Raw genomic sequence first — 24,657 nt, 5'->3', positions numbered from 1 at the left:
TCAATTCGGACCTGTACTGCCAACAACTGGACCGCTTGAAGGTAGCACTCATAAAGAAGAGGCCATCTTTGATAAACAGAGGCGGCATTGTCTTCCATCAGGACAACGCCAGGCCACACACTTCGTTGGTGACGCGCCAGAAGCTCCGAGAGCTCGGATGGGAGGTTCTTTTGCATCCGCCGTATAGTCCGGACCTTGCACCAAGTGACTACCACCTGTTTTTGTCCATGGCGAACGAGCTAGGTAGTCAGAAGTTAGCCACAAAAGAGGCCTGTGAAAATTGGCTATCCGAGTTTTTTGCCAATAAGGTAGCGAGCTTCTATAACAGGGGTATTATGAAGTTAGGGAACAAGTCATCGAACAAAACGGCGCATATTTGACTTAAAACAGATGATTGTAACTAATTTTATGAACAAATGAAAATTCAAAAAAAATACCGCAGGACTTTTTTGACAGCCTAATACAATATAAAGAGCATATGGGAAATCTCTTTTTCGAATATTTCTTCACTTTTCCAATTTTTCTCGCCGTATGAACATTCCTTGGGAGAAAATGAACACAACGAAACAGACAGCTTTAACCGAACGACCCGTTCTCGAGTGGGAACACATGAAATTTGACGAGCAATCAATATTAAAGTTCCAAATTTAAATTTTATTTGCTAGAATTGATAGTGTCACTCACCTTACTTGCAATATAAAAATGCTTGCGACTTGCATATATTTGCATAGGCATTGCACCTTGGTTCTGATGTCTCTGTTAGGGAACACATTTCGGTAGGAACAAAAGCTTCTCATACTTTAATGTATTTGCATTGTCGATTTCCCCCGGGCACCTTGGTTTTGATGTTTCTGTTAGGGAACACATTTCGGTAGGAACAAAAGTTCCCCCTGATTTCATGTAATTGCAACGCCGTTTTCCTTCAGGTAGCTTGGTTTTGATGTCTCTGTTAGGGAACCGCCGCATGTGTCGCCAATTTTAACCAATCATAAGTGGGTATTTCCGTTAGGAAAGGGGCTGAGATTTTTCAATTGTTTGATGTTAGTTTCATGACATTTTTTCATACAATGTAAAAAATTGTTATGGAGTGCCGAAATCGATTGACGCAAAAATTTCATCAATCCATCAAGAAATGACTGAGCAATAAGCGTTTGAAATTGGACAATTTTCACGATGTGCTCGATTTTCGTTTTTCAATTTGTACCCCAATATGTTCCCGGAAGACGTAATCCTACGTCAAAAATCAGCAACAATGTTGGAATTGTATGACCATATGTTTGAATGAAAGTCAGAAATACGTGTTTCTAATAATTAAATAACATAATGTGAAAATTTTCATTCGTGTCTTCGTGTCTTCTAATCTGGTAGAGATTACACTAACGATTTTGGGACCCAAATTATGACTCAAACTTGAAGTCGCCACCAGACGTCGACGTTATCGTGAATTACCAATTTACCACTATCTGACATATCGTGATGTCGATGATGAACTTTTACAGCAGAGGGATAGTGAGATAGGCGGTGACGGTAGGTTGAGTGAGATAGCGATAATCGTGTCATACACCCCCACAATCCAATCGACGAAAAAAACATCGACCTAACAACGACCGTAACGCTGTTACCTATTCACGATGACGACGATTAGGTATCGACATCTGGATACGGCATTAGTTTGTATGAGGCAAACTATTCTCTATCATATTAGTCGGCCCGAATCAGTTTATATTTGCTAAAATTTGTATGAAATTTTTTTCTTGGCATAATTTTTCTACTTAAAGTACGTTGTCATGACCCTAATTTGAATTATTTTCTATAGACGTTCAGATATTCTCAAAACTTATCATTATAATATAAAATCAAAACTTATCAAAACTTATCATTATAATATAAAATTATCTCAAAACATATTTTTATGACGTTTTTTCACCACTTGCAGGCAATAGTGATTTTCACTTACATAGAGTACTAATTTGATTAAGGAAAAATCATGTTCATTCATAATTTTCATTTTAAAAGTGTATTCATTCCGTCTGCAAATCCATACTGTCATGCCTATTCCCCAATATCGTCAACGCGGATAGTTCGTTAGTCGAAAATACTGAATAATTAAACAAACCAAATGGCATCACTGGTGGTTCTTTTTTCCACTTCGCTAAACTGTCATCTCAAACAAAAACAAATGGATCATACAACTGGTGAGTATGAAATATATTTCGGCTTTTTAATTATTAATTATTTTATCTTGTCTTATCAGCTATGAATACATTCGACTCGTTTGCTTCCATCAATCGGTAAGTGAGAAAGATGATTTCTCCCATCACCACAGTGCGGATTTCCACTTCTATCATAGCAGCCAACAACATCCGTTTTCCTGCATCAGTAACCTCCAACCCCTGTTGGCAATGCCGGGGGACAGCATCAACAGCAGCAGCAGCAGCAGAATTTGACCATGGTATGGTATTGCGAAGAACTTTCCCCATTAGAGGTTCCGTGCTTCGCGCACATTCAAAAATCCTCTTCAGACACTAAAACTCAACGACAAGGAGGTATTTATCAACTTGCTCAGCTGAATTACCACCCCGGAGGAACCCGAATGCACTGATTCCGTTGTATAGTAGAATGAAAATAGGCGAGGTTAGCGAACGTATTCGCATGATATTTTAATGTTCGCATTTTTATCCGGATCATACAACTGGTGAGTAGGGAATTCATTTCTGCTTTTCACTTACTAATCATTTTATTTTGTTTCAGCTATGAATACATCCGACTCAATCAATCGGCGAATGAGAAAGATGATTTCCCTCATCACCACATTGCTTATTTCCACTTCTGTCACACCAGCCAACAGCATCAGCTTTCCCGCAGCAGTATCCTTTAAGTCCAGGGTGCTATTCCGGGGAACAGCATCAACAGCAACCGCAGCAGGACCTGGCCATCGATAGTATTTCGAGCAATTTTCCCCATCGGAGATCCCGTGCTTCACGCACATTGAAGAATCCTCCTCAGCCACATATCTGTGTCATCAAGGGCAAGGAGGTATTCATCAATGTACTCAGTCGGATTTGAATCGTCAATCCAGACAACCCGGATGCACCGATTCCATTATATACCTTATTTTATTATACATGGATTTTTTTTTTCAATAAAATGTTTTAAATCGATCAATGTATTTCCTTTTCATTTTCAATAACAAACCAATACAAACAAGCAGCAAGCAGTGCTGGAAGCAGCGCTGCAAGCAGGTCGACGCCTTGCACATGTTGGCGAAAAAGTGGTGTCAAGTTGTTCGATGAATGCATATGAAAGGTCGATAACTCGATTGTAAGGTGGCAGCATTTGAGGTCGATTGTTGACATTTCATCGACCCGATCTTGGCAGGCAAAACGGAATGTGAGCCTGGATTAATCGCCCCAAATAATCGATTAATCGATTAATTGTTACACTAAGAGAAATAATTAGTTAGATTATTGAAATTGAAGGACTAGGCAGATTGGCAGTGAGACAAAGTCGTAGTTCTATAACGGTTAACAATTAAAGTTTATTTGAAATACGTCTGTACAACTTGAGAGCTAGTTTGGGAATGCCATGAAAATTTTCTCCACGAGCGCTTGACAGCTTCTCAAGGCCTACTTCTTCATAGACTAATATTTCTCATTTGCTGGAAACCTATCTGGAATCAAAAAAGTGTTCATTCCTCGTTAACGAAGCTCAATTTGCGTTGACGACATTGAGCTTCTTTTACGAGTTAAGGGGAGCGTCAAAGATAATGATTGAATTTCAGGATAAAACTGTAGAGGCCGTACTTTTTTTTCTCTGGGTTTGGATCGATTAATCGATGTAAATTATTCGTTCGCTTCGATTATTAGTTGTGCAGTATTCGTTCGATTAATAATCGATTTCTGTAAGAAGTATTCGATTAATCGATTATTCGAACGATTATCGGGAATCACTAGCCCCGGCCAAGAGGATGTGATCCTCGAGTCAAGATGCGTTGCAAATTTAGCTGTCATCGCCAAACTATCAAACAAGGAGCTGGAATTGATAGGTGGTTCGTTTTCGACAGTATAAAGGCGATTTAGACGATGCCAGTCAGCGCTCTAGTTGAAGTATCCAGTGAACAGAGAACAGACACTCTGTTCAAGTTACTTGTACCAGTATCGAACAAGTAATTGACCTCTAACTTGAACAGAGTGTCTGTTCTCTATTCACTGGATACTTCAACTAGCGCGCTGACTGGCATCGTCTAAATCAGCCTTCAGTGATAAGGCATGGAAGATGCGAGAGGGGATGAAAAATGGCAGCGACTATTTTTGTCAAATTTTTATGCTACATAGCGAATACCACACCAACATATACCTACGCTGGGCCGGTTTCAATCGAACTAGCTGTTGTGTCTCACATCCCGCACGATAAAGCAGCAGTCGCCGGGAAACCATATGCATGGATACCCACAATCCAATCGACGAAAAAAACATCGACCTAACAACGACCGTAACGCTGTTACCTATTCACGATGACGACGATTAGGTATCGACATCTGGATACGGCATTAGTTTGTATGAGGCAAACTATTCTCTATCATATTAGTCGGCCCGAATCAGTTTATATTTGCTAAAATTTGTATGAAATTTTTTTCTTGGCATAATTTTTTCTACTTAAAGTACGTTGTCATGACCCTAATTTGAATTATTTTCTATAGACGTTTAGATATTCTCAAAAAAACTTGTCATTATAATATAAAATTATCTCAAAACATATTTTTTATGACGTTTTTTCACCACTTGCAGGAAATGGTGATTTTCACTTACATAGAGTACTAATTTGATTAAGGAAAAATCATGTTCATTCATAATTTTCATTTTAAAAGTGTATTCATTCTTTCTGCAAATCCATACTGTCATGCCTATTCCCCAATATCGCCAACGCGGATAGTTCGTTAGTCGAAAATACTGAATAATTAAACAAACCAAATGGCATCACTGGTGGTTCTTTTTTCCACTCCGCTAAACTGTCATCTCAAACAAAAACAAATGGATCATACAACTGGTGAGTATGAAATGTATTTCGGCTTTTTAATTATTAATTATTTTATCTTGTCTTATCAGCTATGAATACATTCGACGCGTTTGCTTCCATCAATCGGTAAGTGAGAAAGATGATTTCTCCCATCACCACAGTGCGGATTTCCACTTCTATCACAGCAGCCAAAAACATCCGTTTTCCTGCTGCAGTAACCTCCAACCCCTGTTGGCAATGCCGGGGGACAGCATTAACAGCAGCAGCAGCAGAATTTGACCATGGTATGGTATTGCGAAGAACTTTCCCCATTAGAGGTTCCGTGCTTCGCGCACATTCAAAAATCCTCTTCAGACACGAAAACTCAACGACAAGGAGGTATTTATCAACTTGCTCAGCTGAATTACCACCCCGGAGGAACCCGAATGCACTGATTCCGTTGTATAGTAGAATGAAAATAGGCGAGGTTAGCGAACGTATTCGCATGATATTTTAATGTTCGCATTTTTATCCGGATCATACAACTGGTGAGTAGGGAATTCATTTCTGCTTTTCACTTACTAATCATTTTATTTTGTTTCAGCTATGAATACATCCGACTCAATCAATCGGCGAATGAGAAAGATGATTTCCCTCATCACCACATTGCTTATTTCCACTTCTGTCACACCAGCCAACAGCATCAGCTTTCCCGCAGCAGTATCCTTTAAGTCCAGGGTGCTATTCCGGGGAACAGCATCAACAGCAACAGCAGCAGGACCTGGCCATCGATAGTATTTCGAGCAATTTTCCCCATCGGAGATCCCGTGCTTCACGCACATTGAAGAATCCTCCTCAGCCACATATCTGTGTCATCGAGGGCAAAGAGGTATTCATCAATGTACTCAGTCGGATTTGAATCGTCAATCCAGACAACCCGGATGCACCGATTCCATTATATACCTTATTTTTATTATACATGGATTTTTATTATTTTTTTTTTTTCAATAAAATGATTAAAATCGATCAATGTATTTCCTTTTCATTTTCAATAACAAACCAATACAAACAAGCAGCAAGCAGTGCTGGAAGCAGCGCTGCAAGCAGGTCGACGTCTTGCACATGTTGGCGAAAAAGTGGCGTCAAGTTGTTCGATGAATGCATATGAAAGGTCGATAACTCGATTGCAAGGTGGCAGCATTTGAGGTCGATTGTTGACATTTCATCGACCCGATCTTGGCAGGCAAAACGGAATGTGGGTATCCACAGCGTATCGCTATTAGTGATCCCCGATAATCGTTCGATTAATCGATTAATCGAATACTTCCTACAGAAATCGATTATTAATCGAACGAATACTGCACAACCAATAATCGAAGCGAACGAATAATTTACATCGATTAATCGATTCAAACCCAGAGCAAAAAAACCGTACAGCCACTGCAGTTTTATCCTGAAAATCAATAATTATCTTTGACGCTCTCCTAAACTCCTAAAAGAAGTTCAATGTCGTCGATGCGAGATGAGCTTCGTTTACGAGTTTAGGGGAGCGTAAAAAATAATAATTGATTTTCAGGCGTAATGAACACTTTTTTGATTCCAGATGGCTTTCTAATAAATGAAAAATATTAGTCTAACTAATTATTTCTCTCAGTGTGACGATTAATCGATTAATCGATTATTTGGATCGATTAATCGTATCGAATAAGAAACTACTCAAAAGTATTCGATTAGTGGATGAACGATTAATTTCAAAAATCGGGGATCACTAATCGCTATCACTCAATTGTAATGGGTTGTCAACAGCCTGAGGGCATCCGTATACTAGCACATAGGATTTGACAGCGTCAAACATGTCCGGGTCGCAAATGCAATTTGCGACCACTGTCACTCGCGAGAACTGCCAAACTCTCAAGCTGGTGTAAAACAAGGCACTTAACATACTACCAGGTGGGTCAAAACGTGAAGTGGTTTTCTGCAGCCATTTAAAAAATACACAAAAGTAAATTAAGACGATTGAGCACAATTTGTGGAATATACTGATACTTTATTAAATACTCATTGCTATATTCATTATATTCATTACGTTTTACGCTGCAAGCGTTTCATTTATTGTCTTTGCGTTGAAGGCACCATAATGATTTGCGCCATTTGGAAAACGAAATTAACACACTTCTAGAACAAAAAATAATGAATGAAAATTTACTTTTCTGTATTCAATATGTATTCTATGTAATAGAGTAATACGTTTCCTCGAAAATTGTGAAATAATATGAAACTGAAATTGTGTTTGATGCTGATTTTATATTATAATGGTGAGTTTTTGTGATTATTGTGTTGTAAAATATTTGGAAATATACAACCAAATGGCTAAGTAAGCGTCAGGACTACGTGTTTTAAGTAATCGAATAACTTAAAAATCTACATACTATTTATAAGATTTCAAAACTACCTTCTTTAAATTTTCACGAATTTAACGATTGTTTCGAGTTAAATATGACGTTTAGGGTTCTACGTTTTATATTATCATTCAGACCCTTGTGATCATCATGATCATTACATTTCACATAAATTTTTTTTTCAAAAAACAATTCTTTTTTTAGTTAGCGAATGGGCGCACCTTGTTCCATAGATTTGCCTTGAGTTCGCCGAGTAATTTGATAGGTTTGGCAATGACAGCTAAATTTGTAGCACATCTTGACTCGCGGATCATATCCCCTTGCCCGGGGCTTGGTTGTCAACGACTAATGCCACCAAAACGAATGGAACTTATGGGCACCTTACACGATCAACCGGATTGACAATAAGTGTCTTCAATATCGTGACAGCTAGGCTTTCAACATCTGATCTAACCTCAATCAATATTTTTCCACCTTACACGGTCAATATCGCCCTCAACCCGAGACAACGAAAATATCCGCGATGGCTAGTGGCGACATTCGAGTTTGGGATCCAAACTATTCTCTATCAGATTAGAAGGCTAAAAGGCAATTTTCAATTGGTAAAATTTGAATGAAAATATCTACTTGGTATTATTTAATAAGTTGAAGCGCGTAGTCCTAACCTTAACTTAACCTACTTCCTCTGAATTTTCAGATATTCCTACTAAACAGTATTATTATAATATAACGTCAATTTCAGACATAATTTCTGTATGGGATTTTCTCACCACTTGCAGAAAAAAAAATGATTTGCATTCACATAGAATACTAATTTGATTCGTAAAAGTTAATTTTCATTCATAATTTACACTTTAGAATTCGGTTTTTCTTCTCAAAAATACATCATAATACTCGTTTCACAAATACAGACTGTTCCTTTCAGTTTCAGAGATGCCAGATTATTTTAGTTTGCCAAAATATATGCAAGTTATTTTATCTGCAAGTAAATGTTTTTATTCCATAAATGAGACTATGACAGTAGAACCCCGATTATCCGCGAGCGGGTGATCCGCCCTGCGGATTATTCGTGACTGCGAGTTCCATAGTAAATCAATAGGCCTTTCCGGAATTTGTTAGTGAGTGGTAGGCCCATGCTCTTTTGTTGTGGTCATGGCTTTTACATTATTTAGCCACTGGTGTACACGACCTTATAGATGGATAGTTGATTGATTTTTGTATTGATAGAACATAGTTTTTATGTTGAAACATCTCTTTTCGTGTTTGCATTTTTTTGTCCTTTAATGGGTCATCGCGATATTCGTTAATCGCGGTGAGTTTGCCCGACTATTCCGCGGATAATCGGGATTCTACTGTAGCTTGAATTAACACATGATGTTTTTTCATCTGTGATTTCCCCAGATCTTCTCATTCTCCAAATTTTATAGCGGAGTGTGAAGAAACACACAACCCGCTCACTAGCGCAAAGAATGACCGAGTTCAACGTTAAAAAATTCCTAAAACGTTGTTAAGTTTCATCCACTCTCTCACCATCACATTGTCAGTTTACTTTGAAGTTTTGATTTGTATCGTGAAAAGTACCGTATTTTGCTATTCAAAGTATCGGTTTTCCAAACCAAAAGCTTCCATTTATGATTCCTACAATTTCAGTAGTTTATAAATTTTAATTGCAATCGCAAAAAAGACTAACAAAAATTAAATGTGCGCTTGCATATCTGGCAACTCAGTCTGGAAGTCCGTGAGGTAAAACGTCAACATCATGCATCTATATGAAATGTCACGATATTGATGCTCGAAAATCAGAAAATCCGGATTTCTGCGTCGTCGGCCATGTTCAGCTGTCATTATGCTCTCAAATGTCATCATATTGTCAATAAAGTTGACCGTGTAAGGTCCGCTTTAGAGCAGTACGGCACAAGCCCGCTGGTAGTGGCTCTTTCATATACTCACTAGCAAAGCTCCCACAATCGCTGAATTGCCAGTCCTAGCAGCAACGGCAACAACCCTCACGTCCCGTAAAACAGCAATGCAGACAATAACTTGCAGCGGTCACCGAAACACAACAATGATGCCAACAGCGTAAACAAAACCAACGTTTATGCGCAGCAAACACATAGCGGTATGCACTTTTCATTGCATGCCATTTGTTATCCTCTTCCTCGGAAAAACCTAGCCGTTCGTTTGGCCGCTGTCAATTCGAACTCAAGTTATGGCTGAACAGCCGTTCTGACACAACGTTCCACCTTATTATACCGCCTTGCTATCAAACTACTCGGTAAGCTAAAGGCAGATCTATGCGCACCTTGTGCCCATTCGCTAATCATACTTAACTCGAAACAATCGTCAAATTCGCGAAAATTTTAAAAAGGCAGTTTTGCAATCTTGAAATTTGAATGGAGATTCTTAAGTTAAAACACGACACTTACTTAATCGTTTGGCTGTATATTTCACAACACAAAACATTCACAAAAAGTCAAAGGAGGATTGTGCCCGAGACACGACCGGATATTTGAAGCAGGATTCCATTAAGCTTTCTGTTGATTTTGGATATGTTTGAAGAATTACATCGTTAAACTCTTTGATAATGATTTGGTGGTGAAATTTCACGAATAATGTGGGGCCATAGTTTGGGCCCCGAACTCGATGTTTACAAAAATGTCCAATTAGTGGTTAGAAATGTCCAATTAAACGTGTCGCATTACTGGTCTGTCCAATTAAAAAAATGTATTAAATTTAAATTACTGTAATCCTGGCCGGCGACGCAGACCATATTTCCTTGGGCTCCAAAATAGCTTTATCAAGGCGTCGAAGTCTACATCTTGTTGGAGCTTCGCAGTTACAGAGCTTCGTCCTTAATGGAATTAAAATAAGTAAAGTTTTGTAGGATGGTCACTGTTTACTATTTATGTATTTTATTCGGAGAATTCGGTACATTAAACATTCATTAAATGAACAAACAAGAAAGAAACAATGATGTAAATAGCAATTAAAATTTCGTTACGACTCATCAGAATTGCACTATTATGCTGTTATATAATAAAATACGAAACATTTCATGTATACGTTATACAGGACAAAAAATTAAAATTAAAACTGGATGTACACACGAATCAACCAAAAACACGACTAATGTTATCTGCTTCCATTGCTGCCGCTACTTCCGGGCAAATTTTCATCCACATTAGCCGTATCGAGAAGACTGTGTAATTTTTTCTGTGAATTTCGAGCCGATATCCGTAACGCTGAAAGCACCAGAGCTGTGTCATATTCCGCCTGGTTTCCCTTCTCACTATCCAGATAAATTTCCTGCAGACGTTCTCCGAAACGCGATAAGACACGAGCTCTGTAATCTGTAACGAAATTAGTTGTATCTCTCATTTGTTGTCAATTTAAGCCGCATTACGAATTACCAACACTCCCTGCAACTGGATTTCCCATAAGGCGTAGGTTTTCCAATAGCGGCAAATTTCCTAGGTGATCTATCTCGTTTATATCATCTATCTGATTACAGCTGAGATCCAAATTCACAAGGGAATACAATTTGGAGAGTCCCTCCAACACCCGGATTCGATTTTGGGACAAATTGAGGCTAACCAAATTTCCCAGCTGTAAATGCCAATCGTGGCATTCGGTTATTCGGTTGCAGCGGAGACTCAGGGTTTGTAAATTGTTGAGATGGTTCAGATGGGCGATGCTTGCAATCTGATTCTTGTCGAGCACAAGGTCTTTCAGGTTGGGTAATAGGCGAATAGTATGATCGATGTCCGAGAGTCGATTATTTTTGAAGACAGCGTATTTGAGATTCTTCCATTTCTATAAATTGGAATGATGTGATTAGAAAATGATTTAATAAATGATTGTGATCTACCTTGGTCCAGTCCAGTTCTTCTGTATTATTTCTATGGATATCATCACAGAGTGTGATTTGCCGTACATGCTTGATGTTACTTTTGTAGATCTCGATCCTAACCAATCCTTCACGGAGGTTTCCTGGTAAACAGAATATTCCATCAATCAATCATCTCTCACTCACAAAAAAATGATACGTACCAACATTCTCGACATTCTCCGTCGAGACACCATAGATAATCAGATTGTTCAACCCTTTGAATACACTGAGCTCATATCGCAGCTGCGACGGTATCAAATTGCTGCTACCAATCGGTTTATGAAGCGATTGAGAAACGTACCGATCGGAATCGTCATCGTAGAGAATCGTTGGGAGACTATTCTTCGTGGGCAGTACAATCAATGTTTCCAACTGAGAGCAAAAGTCCAGAATGTGGGAAAAATTTAGACTGCCATCGGAAAGCTCGGTGGGAGGACATGGAATTTTAAGTCGTTCGCTTATTGCGTGCAGTTCTAGAACGGAAAATCCATACTTTTTCGATTTAGCTAAAAAAGATTCTCCGCGCAAGAAGAAAGAACTGGCCAAGCTCTGCACCATGAATATGATGTCGTACCGATGGAACTCCAGAAATTCGACAAACTCCTTCGGCATTGTTACCTTCAGGAATATACACATCTCTTTGAGGTACTGTTCCAACGCTTCCTGGCGTGTTTTGAGAAAAGTTGGATTTTTATTTCCAATAACCTTCTTCGGGGGAAGTTTGTCCTTCGCAACACTCCTCTCTTGGACCAGTTTATTGTGAAGATCATCAAAATCTCTGTACCTTCGGTTGACGCTCCACATTACGTGACCGCATTTCACAAGTATTTCGTAGTAATTAACACCATCAACGGTGATAATCCTGGGAATGGATACACTGGTTTCATTCAAGTGTAATTGATAATTCGACATTCTCGTCAAATGCGGGCACCCTTCCGTCCAATTAAGAGAATATTACGCAAGCGCCACACAATCCTATCGCCAGTGAACAATTCCTTCTTCTCCATAAACTGCTGAAAATAGTTATTGACATTAAAATCTGTAAATGATCGAAAAGAATGAATCATACAAACGCGTAATACAAATCATAACAAGAATTAAACTAGTCCGCGTAAGTATGTCAGTTGTGTTTATTTTCTTTCTACAGTGTGAAGTGTAGAACACCCTGTTACACTGTCACTTTGTTACACTCTTAGAAAAAAATGGTGTATATGACGATTTTTTTGCAAAATAATACCGTTTATACTCATATTCCGAACTGAATCAAATTCCGAATACAGTAATTCACATTTAATGCAACATTTTGCTAATTGGCTAGACCTGTAATGCTACACGTTTAATTGGACATTTTTACCTCTAATTGGACGCCACCAGATGTCGACACTGTACCACTCTCATCGAAAATGTCCAATTACAGGTCAAAATCGCCTCAAATGCGACACTGAGTGGTGCCTCAGCTTGTCGCATTAAATGTAAATTACTGTACTTCATTTTGAAAACTCAACTTACTCAACATTAGGCAAGGCGCAAATTGAGAAGCGTATAGCGCTCGTAAACGAACACGAGACTAGCAACACGACTCATACGTGCGACAAACGTAGCGTGGTGGAGCGCATATTCAGTCGCAGTTTGGTGTAAATAACGTGCCACTCGCATACAACGTCTGATTCACACAGATTTGCCGGTACGACCAGCACGAGAAACTGTGGTTCAGCCACAGCGTCAGGCGAGTCGTGTCTCACGAGCGCTCCACACTCATCATCGCGTCATCTGGCCAATTTGCGCCGTTCTATCTGTTTTCATTAGTCACAAAAACAGGCGCTATATCGCGGCAGGTTACTCGCGCTATTCGCGTCTCAATTTGCGCCTGGCCTTAATGTGATAAATAATTGAATACTAAAAACCTCGATACTCTTTATGGTCTTTATGGTATATCGTATAACGATATTTATAGGTATCAAAACAACATTGATATTCAGTATATTGAGGTTTGGACGTAGGATTACGTCTTTCATTTCTATACTGGGGAGTAAGTTCAAAGTTTTGAAAACGAAAGCGTCACGACAACAGCAACAGAAAGATTTTGAGAATTATTATCCCTAAGCCGTTCGAACGAAATGGTATGATAACCACTTCATTCGAAAGATAAAGGGCCTGATCATGAACCTCACTTCACGGTGAAAACGAAATGATTTGTATGCAATGCTATATACATTTAATCTCGTTTTCACCGTGAAGTGATTATCGTGATCAAGCCCAAAATGTCTACGCGTTATATGCTTGCTAATTATTGATCCGAAAACTTGTTTCAATAACATAAAAATTGCCTTGAAAACAGGCTATCTAAATCACACAAATCTGTACATAAGTTGGTGCCCGCTCGGAAATCCTTTTAGTTGTGATTAGAAAGTGACGGGAGGATGGTCTCGCTCGCTCGCTTAATCATTATGTTCTTTTCTCCTAATTCCATTTAGTTTATGCAACCGAACTGAACGAGGCCTTTAGCGAAGAAGAAGTGTGTATGACAATTCGATACAGATTGTTTACAAATGGCTATGGATTTAATGGCGAAGGAAATGAAATGTTTGGTATAGTGTAGAGAATATTCTTGCAGTGGTTTTAATATAATTTGTTGACGTACGCAACATTCGATCGATGATTTTTTCGGTCAAAGCAGCAGTTTCATTATCGAATGCTACTATCAACCGATGATTCTATTTGTCAGGGGATGGAGAAGACGTATTAGTTGCGCTGGGTATTTCCGAGGAAGAATCGATTTTTCATTTGAGCGTAAATAATTATTTTCCGGCTATACGAAGTGATATGATAAATACTTTATTCGAAAGATGAACCTCTAAGAGCTATATGCGTGTTACTTATTGATTTCTGAGCCAATGGTAGTCCTACGTTCATCTTGTGGTCATATCACAGATATAACCCACTTCTAGATTTTCAACTATTAATCAGACTCAATTACTTATCATCTAACATTTACAGAGTCAAATTACACTTTAAAATAAAACTAATTTTCTATATATTAAGGACTAGCAATTTAACAATAACTAAATCTAACACTAGATTGGTTGGACAGGATTAAGATTTAGAACGAGGATTGAGCGAGTGAGGTAGTTTGGTTTGATGAGGAGGGAAGGAATCAAACAGTAATATATTTTTTTTCAGAAATTGGTAAAGAATGAGCATTAGGTTGAGGTCGCGACTGGCTAAGATGCTTTTAACCGGTAAGTCAGATTGCCTTCCTAGTGCTCTGAGTGAATCCGATCGATGAGCCCTGGCAGAATGAAAGTTTATACAGAACTAGTACCGTACCTAGTACCGATAATATCGTTGTTTTGTACAAACTTATGAGGTCTCCTGGATGGGTACCCCATGTTCCAGTTATTCACCCTCATTCCGGTTCACGATTGGCGATTGGATTTCACAACCCGATCGAGTTCGAAAATTTTGCATTCTGCCCGTTCGCCTCAAATTCAAACAAATCCAAAGGGGGTGAATTTCGAACTTTCATCGCAGCAATCAGACAATTGTTAAACCAAACAAAAGCAAAAACGACAAACGGTTTTGGAAGTTATAGTCTCTGCAGAAAATTATTTATTGCGGAATGGAATACATTGGAATAAAAGGCAAAACCTTGTAAAATGATATAGATTTGGATTTAAAATTGTTCTCATTGAATTTAAGAGCGGTCGCAGAAGGTTACTCATCAGATCCTTAATACAACACAGCAACGAAACGGATGTGACGGTTTACCATTGAGAGAAGTTTCGTTTTGTAAACATTTACCAATAAAGATTGCGATAATGGATCATTTTTAGTTGTATGTCTGAACAATCGCTTTCTGGCTACAGGAAACCGACAGGGTGTGGTTACCATCTTCAGAGTGTTCAAGGTTTTGAAAGAAAAATATTCCTCACCCGAGAAAACCATTTCAAACTTCATGACATTAATCGGATGAATTGCCTACATACGAGTTGTTGGCCATAGCATCCCAGCCAAATGTGGTCAGGTTGACACGCCTGAAGAGTGGCAGTTTTCCAGAATTTCCCGATGATAAAAGTAAATCTTGAAAACATTACGCTGTTGCAATTCTAGCCCGGTAACGGTTTCATAGTGGTTAGAAACCGACAAGGCAGGGTTCCTTTATTTAAAGATAACCCAGCAAACATTAAATCGTATAATTTTGCACGTGCCAAGTCTTACAAGAAATCAGAATAAATCATAATCGCATATAATATCAATCAAAGTATGTATCGTGTATATTTGAAATCGCATAAAATGTAAAAACTCGATATTATATGCCATTATCGAATTAAGTCGCAATTCGGTATAATAAACATCAATTTTATGATGTACATTGTCGTAAAATATATTTAATCCGCATCATATGCGTATAGGGGGTCTCCGTAGCCACATTGGTTGCACGTTCGCTTAATAAGCGATCGATCGTGAGTTCAAAACTCAGGACCCTCATTGACCATCTTTGTGTTGTTACAGAATAGCTACGTCCACGTAACAATCATCAGCGATGGAGATCGATCCACGGTCGAAATAAGATCGATTTATCCATACAACTGCTCTGCTCTGCAAGACACATCGGGCTGCTGTTCTATAAATAACTCAACAATGATCAATCAACTGTCTCCGCTGTCCGGTGGTCCCACTGGATAATGGAAGAACAGAAAGAATTCTCTTACGCCTAAATGGCTACTGTATGAATGTACCATATGTAATGGTATAGAAGGAATACTGGCGAATGGCAACTGTGTAATGTGCTGATTATAGATATGATAACCATGTGACATGTACACGATTAAAATTCGGCTCCGTTACAGCTAAAATGCTATTGAGCCTTAAATAAATAAATGGGATAAAAAAAAATGCGTATATTACGCTGATGCAGTTTGTGTGTCGTATAAGCGTATAATTTAAATCGATTCAGTACTGTAGTAAATCGTGTTGCATGCTGAAGAAAATCTTGAAACAGTAAATCATATTAGATCCTAATAAAGAACATATTACATCATATTGAAATGTCAATGAAATGCTGATGCACTCGAAAGTTTTAACTGCTGTTGAATAAAATTTCAGATAGCTGGTGGATGATAATCCAGGCGACCGGAGTTCGAACCCACATCGCAGCAGTTTTCACCAAACATCAATCTGTGCCATTCTAAACATTCATATTCCACTCCCAACAAAAGTCACTCAAACAATTGTTATTTCTACAAACATAAATACTCTTATATAAAAATGGCGATTCGTGAGGCTAAAATATACGTTTCACGAAAAGATTTTGAGCCATTTGTTTTTTTCTATGTCTGTAATAAATCGTATATGAGTATGGCAAAAGTCGTATTTGGTGCTTTGGCAATTCATGATTATATTCATATTAGATCGCAATTCAATTCAACATAATCGCTATTATAGCCGGTCAAAGTTGCATATTCATCCAAACAAATTTGGTAAGCATTTGCCATGTATGTATATGGCCTCCACTTTTGCATGCATATGCCAGTTAGGCGCATTATATGCCAACCAAATTTTAGAGCATATGATGTTATATATACGCTCGTTATGCGATTTAATGTTTGCTGGGAAGTATTACCAGAACGATTGAAGTGTAGTTAATAAACGTGAGATGAACACAAAAAAAAAAAGTTTTTCAATGAAATGAAAGAAAAATACGATCTCGAATCGCTCAAAAATCATCCATTTATATTGCAAAGGCGTGGTTGAGACACTAATTATACAGTGCCATAAACTGCACCACGAACGCTTCCAAATGGCCAAATGACCACCATCATATATTCCGGCATCCTCGGATTCACCTCGATATGGTAGTTACTGCTGACGGTCATTATTTCCACTTTCCGGTTCGAGGCCATTGTGAAGTTCCCTATTTCAGTGTGTTGACGTTCCACGCCAGGTCCATAAAGTTCCCTCAGCAGACACATGATTAGAGGTGTGCAAATCAGCTCATCATGATGAACAGCTCTGATCATATTAGCTCATCTAAATGAGCTGTTCTTTATGAACAGCTCTTCAGCTCAGTTGTCAGTGCCGACTTTCAATTTGGGTCCCAAACTCGATAACCACGAAGCCAGTTTGAAAATGTTAAAATTAAAATGAAATTTTTCACACCATATTATTAATTACTTGAAACACGTATTCCAGACTATTATTTACAACAGACTCGGCGAGTACAACATTTCCGACATTCTTACTGAGGCTTTACATTACAATAGAAAGTTTTCTTCAAAAAAAAAAAAATCTTATGAGATTTTTGCACCGCCTGCAAACAAAGTGTTTTTCATTGAAATAGAATACTCATTTGATACACAGAAGTTAATTTTCATTAATAATTTGAATTTTAAAAACGTGTTCATTCTGCCTGAGAGTCAATTATTATTTTTGGCGCCCCCTAAACTGGTAAACAAAGCTCTATGCCGTCAACGCGAATATAACAGTTGAAAAGACGAGGGACAAATGAAACTAAACTGATGTCTTAACACGAAGAGCGAGAGACGGTCAGTTCATTTGAATCTTACAGCTCACACACTCTCTTCAATTCTACAGCTCTTTTCTCTCCTTCATCATCATCAAAGTGAGCTGAAGAACTGTTTGATTTTTTTTGCGAGCTGTTCCGCGTCAACTCACTTCAAAGAGTCGATTCTTCGGAACAGCTCATGAGCGGATGGCACATCTCTACACATGATGCGAGTTTTCTTATCGGCCCCGGAAAGACCGTAGAGCATGAGATGCGGGAAGTCATCCTGGGAGCAAAGATTAATTAGATGCGTAGCTTGTGTTTTGTGGTAGTTCAGTTTGGACAGCTCACGCGGTCGGTAGCAGTCAACCCAGAGAGCTATTGTACTGTATAAAGTACACAAAAATATTCCTGAGCACGAAAATTGCTTTCAAATTGATATTTTTATACACAGATGAAACAGAGCGCACAAAATATAAACAGTGCCCTTTAGAAACTTACAAGAGTAAATGTCATCACCTCCAGAGATGCCAGATGATTTTTCTAAAAGTCAAAGTTGCCGGCGATTGTGTATGTGAATGCTACCACGGCAGTGGAACTTCATACAAATCACTCGTCGAAAAGTGTCTCCTTTTTCACTGCTTGTTTACATCGACGAATATATTTTTTTCCACTATGTTTCGTAAGGTGGCCGTACACTGTTTGCCCGGAGGTCAAATATTTGATATTTTTTGACAGATAAGGTTTGATTTGATATTTGTACAAACACTATTTTGTTTGCCACTCTTCAATTTTCAACAGTAGTAAACAATATCAAACACTGAACATGAAAAAAATCAACTGAAATATTCAAGGTAACCTAACCATGTACCGACAGGTTTGAAGAACAGACTGAAAAAATATTTTAGGCATCCAATAATTGAATATTTGGTTGTCGTGTTTTGTGTAGAAAATATTTGATCAGTACACGTTGACCAAATTTTATCTGTCAAAAAGAGTCAAATATTTGGCTTCGGTCAAACAGTGTATGAGCACCCGTAGGAGAGTGTATGTATACTGACAGATTTCTACTACGAGGTGTTTAATGAAGGATGAAAGGTGGGAATGTTTATGTTTATATATGATTTATCGTACGATTTAATTGAATGCATAAAAGTTGTCAACAAAACTGGAGTTAAGCACATTTTTAAATTTGAACGAATATTGATAAGAGATTCCCAGCAATTCTTGATGTTTATTGCGTGATTTGGTAACTGTATAAGTTGTTTGAAATAAAGGTTTAGTGTAATTATTTTATTTTGAGGATTATATTCACAAACATACAAGTAGGATTAATATATATTGCATGTATATGATGCGCCTAGCCAGCCCATACATGCAATCGTGGAGACGATATACATACATCCTAGAAAATAATAAATCGTATAATTATCGTTTATATTACATCATATACCCCATATACATGTATATGGCCTGCAATTTCATATGCATATGCCAGTTATACACATCATACAAGTAATATGTCTTAGATGTATGTATATGGCCTCCAATTTTAGATTTTTAACGTAGGACTACGTCTTACATTAAGGGTGCCAAATCAGAAAACAGGTCACGTTTTTATGAAATATAGCTAACGTTAATAACTATTTTTGCTACGAACGGATTTAACCGTTTTGTATACCAATCGAATTGGAAATTTTCTAAGATTTTTTTTTGTTTGATATGCTATACATTACAATCCCATAGTCTGTATATGGTTCAAATTGATGAAATGGGAAGCATTCCCATTTTTCCATACATTTGTTCTGTCCATTTGTGTGCTTTCCCGAACAGAGCTGTCAATAACGGGTAACTTATGCAGCCGCTAGAACAGAAACAACGAAGGGGGATCGAAAAAAAAACTGCGAAGTAAACTCCACCCTTGCATAGTATGTAAGCTGTCGCTAGCGTATAAGTATTGCATCTCCTCTGAGGAAAATTCTCAGAATATTTCTATGCCCGAAACAACAAAGGTCGCTTATTCTGCTCGTTTTGTGTTTAATGTATCCCTTCGAGCTGTGAAGGTTAGTGAATATTTCACTTGAAGTGCATCTGGCATTGCAATTAACACAACCATTCGAGGCATGGTAAAGCAGGCGAAAAAAGAGAAGAGTACAAATGATTTTAGGTCGCTTCTAAACATCAGTGTTTGTTTTTTTTGTGTGTAGCTTGTTTTCACTGCGCAAAACATAGAACTTAGAAACTTTGTTGACGGTATCGACCGAGAGTCGAGAAACGATTTTTCATAAACGGTCATTCTTGCGATGTTTCATTTTTAGCACTGCAACTGTATGCATCTGTTAGACCCGTTTTTGATGCTTGTTGAATGGCGATGCACTTCTTCTTCTTCTTTTGAATTATAGACACTTGAAACTCAGAGTGCATTGATATAAAGAAACGAATTGTGACATATGATCATAGCGAATTGTTCTCGCAAGGGCAAACAATTTTTTACTAAAGAGTTATTTATGAAATTTCGACGTATTCGCAAATAATATTCGAAATGATAAACCATCAAATTTCAAAAGAAAAAAGATTGCGTAGCCCTACGTTCTAAGCGGTCGTGTCTCTGATACAACCCCTCGAATTTTTTTTACGATTTAATGTTTACTGGGCAGGCCCGAAGGCAGTTTTAAATTATTAAAATATGAATGAAATTTTTTACTTCATGTTATTTGATTACTTGAAACATGTAGTACAGAATTTTATTTAACCATTTCTATATAAATTTTGCGATACTTCCACTAAAGCACAATAAACAATCAGGAATGAAGTATCCGAGTGCAACTCTTCCGTATCATATGTAAGAACTTTAATTGCCCTAGAATCATATTTCAGGTAGCCGTACGAGATAGCTGCGGCTTGATAATCCAAACAACCGGAGTTCAAATTCCATCGGAGCAATTTTATAAGCGTGGCCCCACTCATATCAAACATTTGTGTCCCTGAAAGTCAATTGATTGATTCCTATTCGTACAAACATAATGTTTATAAAGGTTCTATATACATACAAAAATGGTGATTCCCCGGGCCGAACATTTTACTTTAATATTTTCCGCCATTTTTTATGGCAGTGATGAATCGTATATTCGTATGACAACAGACTTATTATGTTATTAGGTATTGCCTAATAACCTTGCATGTACAGTAAATTACCTCTAATTCGACATTTAGTTAATTGGACAGACTTGTAATGGGATACAAATAATAGGACTTTTCCATCTCTAATTGGATATTTTGTAAACATCGAGTTTGGTACCCGAAGTATTGCCCCAGATTAGAAGTCGCCACAAGACGTCGACATTGTACCACTATCATTGTGAATGTCCAATTACAGGCCAATCACCTCTAATGCGACACTGAGTAGTGCCTCGGTATGTCGAGGATTAGAGGTAACTTACTGTATATGCTATTTAGGCGCATCATATACCACCCAAAATATCAGATATTCGATGCTCTATATACGATAGTTATACGATTGAATGTTTGCTGGGATGGCATACTTGGCAGCTTGGTTTGTCAAGTTCATAATCTCATGTCTACAGTTTTGAGTTAAATGCAATTGAATGACGAAGTTGAACTAATTTATTTTGTCACTATGTTTATCAGAACTCAAAAGACCGGCAAACAGATAATCTTTCGTTCTTAAAAGTTAAAAATAAAAAAAAAGCAACTTTAACTTTCACTTTTCTTAAAACCGGAAATATTCTGACATAAAAATAATTTTTAACGTAATATTCCAAACATACATGTATTTACAAGAATCTATATTAATTATCATAATTATTAAGAACGTTTTCCGCCATTCGTTTTTGGGTTGTCTGTAGTAAATCGTATATACGCATGACAATAGTTGTACTAGATGCATGTAGGAGTCGTATATTCATCCATCCAATCATCGTGAATACTGTTGCAAGTGGAAAATAAATGTGTGTTCATTGCTTATGACATTATGCATTATGACATAAATAACAACATAATACAGTAATTTAAATTTAATACGACATGCCGAGGCACTCAGTGTCGCTTTGGAGGAAATTTTGGCCTGTAATTGAACATTGTCGATGTGAGTGGTACAGTGTCGACGTCTGGTGGCAACTTTAATGATGCGCCATGGTCCCCGAACTCGATGTTTACACAAATGTCCAATTAAACGTGTCACATTACAGGTCTGTTCAATAATCTAAACGTCGCATTAAATGTAACTTACTGTATATAAACAATATTTATTCCCAGCTGTTTTGAGGCATCTCGCACAAATTGACAATATCATTCAGTTGTCAGTGCAAGTCGGTTCGATTTTTAGAGTGTAAAAAAAGTTCACTGTTTACATAAAAGCAATCTCGAATCGGTCCCACTTTTTTGCTTGAAGTTACTATCCCCTGATGCTACCATACGATTTCCATGGGAGAATATTTGACATTTCATTCCTTTACGTTGACTTCACGGTGACGGGACGTTGTATGTGTAGCACACTTAAGGGTGCAATAGAGTTTGTCAAAAAACAAAAATTAAATATCAGTAAAATTGCGAACATGTCTGAAAATTTGACATCCTTGCGCTGCTGGAAAACAAATTCCGAAATAATTCGAAGACGAACGGATTGATAAATGTGCTTAATCGAAGTCGAACGGGTAACAAAAAGCATCATTTTGCTAATTTCAAACCCGATCGTGAACCGGAATAGAGGTGATTGTCTTGAGGAAGTTGATTCTCTGTAGAAATTTCTGTTTCAGACACGCAATCTGTCTCCCCCAGGTAACTTTAGAATCGAAATAGATACCACGATATTTGAAATTCATAGAGTGGGTTATTGCTTTGCCGAATAAATGGAGCGAAAATTTTGCGAGTTTGTGCTTTTTAGAAAAAAAACAAACATCTCTGTTTTCTCTGTGGAGAATTCGATACCCAGTATGAACCTATGTGGACAAATTGACAAAGTATCCTAGAATGGACTTTGCAGATCGGCGGTGGAGGATCCCCTAATGGAAACCACTCCATTATCTGCAAATTGTCGTAGCGTGCAATGACCCAAAAGGCAATTGTCGATATCATTATCATAAAAGTTATATAATAGAGGGCGCAAACATGAACCATGTGGAAGGCCCATATAACTTAGTCGAGAGACAACCAATTTTCCATGGACAAAATTCATGTGGTTTTTTGACAGCAAATTATATTGTCAATTTACTTGACTGTTGGATTCTGAGGTCATTTCAGCTTCCTATTTGAAGCACCGCTTTTTACAAGAGGAGATTCAATTCAAGGAAAAACCTCACTGATCATCAATTCAGCTTTTGACGTAGGACTACGTCTTTCATTTCTATACCGGGGTGTAAAATCAAAGTTTCGAAAACGAAAGCGTTACGCCGGAGACCGAGATCTTGAGGGTTAATAGCTCCTAAACAACTGAACGGAATGGTATGATAAACACTTCATTCGAAAGATAAAATGTCTACGCGTTCTACACTTGTTACTTTTTGATCCAAAAACTTGTTTCAATAGTCTTAAAATTGCTTTCAAAACAGGCTATTGAAATCACCAATCGATATATAAGCGAGCGCCGCTCTGAAATCCACTCAGTTCTAATTGAACAGCGATTGGAGCATGTTGTCGCTGTTGTGGTGAAGCTCTTCGTTTATCATGAAAGCGCGGATGAACGGTGTCACAAAGAGCCTGTTTGTGCACCTTAGGCCAGACATGAATCCATCAGGAGGAGAGTGATGCCACAAACGGTTCCCCGGGAAGATCTCGAAGCAGCCGTTACACACACACACACATACACGCGCGGAAATGTGTTCCCTAACACAGACTTCAAAACCAAGCAGCGTTGGAGAAATCGGCATTGCCAATACATGAAAGTCGGGGGTATTTTTGTTCCGACTGAAATGTGTTTCCCTAACACGGACTTTAATCCATGGAGCATGGGGAAATTGGCATTGCAAATTCATGCATGTCGGGAGTATTTTTGTTCCGACTGGAATATGTTTCCTTAACACAGACTTCTAATCCTTGGAGCATGGGGAAATTGGCATTGCAAATTCATGCAAGTCGGGGGTATTTTTGATCCGGCTGAAATGTGCCCCCGCAGACTGAAGACTTTTGTTGGCCGATAGTTTGATCGGCCGACTTAATCAGTACGGACCGATATGCATATACGCACACTACACCGATTCAGTATCGGCCGATAAAAAGTTCGATGGGCTTCCCGATTGCGTTCAAACTGGTTTTTCGGCAGACTATCGACCGTCTGTTTAATCAGTACTGGCTAGCTTTGACCTGCGACCATACGACGATTGTTTATTGGTCGATAGTTCAATTCGCTCTCAATTTTGGAATCCGACATACGTGCCGTGCGAATCCCTGAGAATGGCATCCGCTCTCTTCTCCGTTGTCAAACGATGATTAAACAATATGTGTTCGACATAAATGTCAAAATCTAAACTGAGTGCCTGAAGTTCATCAAATCAAATAAATTTGCGGTTCGAGAAGTTCGTACACTTGAGAGATACAAACTTCAGAGGGAAATGTAAAATAAAATAATCGTTTGAAAATTCTTCCGTTCACATATTTTGTCCTAGGCATCATAGCAAACGTAAAAGAACTGTCATTAAATTTACTTATAACGAAGAACATAATCTATCACAATGCATAAATTGATTGCTAAGCTAAGGCAGTCCCACGCCAACCTTGCGGTTATATCATAGATATAACCCACCCATTTTTTAGGTAAAAGATGGATGACGCTCCAAACGCTCCAAAATTCTGTGATTTGGAGTTCCTGGAGTCAGTGTATAATGGTGACGGCTATGAAAATACTGAGGGAAACG

At 38.1% G+C, this 24,657-nt stretch overlaps 1 protein-coding gene and 2 long non-coding RNA genes across 3 annotated transcripts; 2 read left to right on the top strand and 1 right to left on the bottom strand.

Annotated features, from left to right (window-relative positions):
• The first annotated feature begins 2,080 nt into the window (after positions 1–2,080).
• LOC129770230 (uncharacterized) lies at positions 2,081–3,116 on the top strand. The gene is made up of 3 exons (XR_008742062.1): positions 2,081–2,195; positions 2,255–2,695; positions 2,752–3,116. It is a non-coding gene; the product is annotated as an uncharacterized LOC129770230 (long non-coding RNA).
• A 1,791-nt stretch (positions 3,117–4,907) lies between these two features.
• Positions 4,908–5,973, top strand: LOC129770231 (uncharacterized). Its single transcript, XR_008742063.1, has 3 exons — positions 4,908–5,046; positions 5,106–5,543; positions 5,600–5,973. It is a non-coding gene; the product is annotated as an uncharacterized LOC129770231 (long non-coding RNA).
• A 4,310-nt stretch (positions 5,974–10,283) lies between these two features.
• On the bottom strand, positions 10,284–12,464 carry LOC129770229 (nischarin). Its single transcript, XM_055772928.1, has 5 exons — positions 12,353–12,464; positions 11,445–12,293; positions 11,263–11,384; positions 10,805–11,207; positions 10,284–10,744 (listed from the first exon to the last, which is right to left on the bottom strand). Exons 2-5 carry the CDS (start codon positions 12,193–12,195, stop codon positions 10,527–10,529), a joined length of 1,494 nt encoding a protein of 497 aa, XP_055628903.1. The 5' UTR covers positions 12,196–12,293; positions 12,353–12,464; the 3' UTR covers positions 10,284–10,526.
• Positions 12,465–24,657: the final 12,193 nt, after the last annotated feature.

The sequence above is a fragment of the Toxorhynchites rutilus genome, chromosome 2 (genome assembly GCF_029784135.1).
Source record: "Toxorhynchites rutilus septentrionalis strain SRP chromosome 2, ASM2978413v1, whole genome shotgun sequence".
Lineage (NCBI taxonomy): Eukaryota > Metazoa > Arthropoda > Insecta > Diptera > Culicidae > Toxorhynchites > Toxorhynchites rutilus.
This window is presented reverse-complemented; position numbering and strand designations above follow the sequence as displayed.

Coding starts and splice junctions, on each gene's coding strand:
- LOC129770229 (XM_055772928.1), bottom strand. CDS start 12,195: ATGTCGAATTATCAATTACACTTGAATGAAACCAGTGTATCCATTCCC. Junction 11,208..11,262: donor AAGAACTGGACTGGACCAAG/GTAGATCACAAT, acceptor TCCAATTTATAG/AAATGGAAGAATCTCAAATA. Junction 10,745..10,804: donor TCCAGTTGCAGGGAGTGTTG/GTAATTCGTAAT, acceptor ATTTCGTTACAG/ATTACAGAGCTCGTGTCTTA.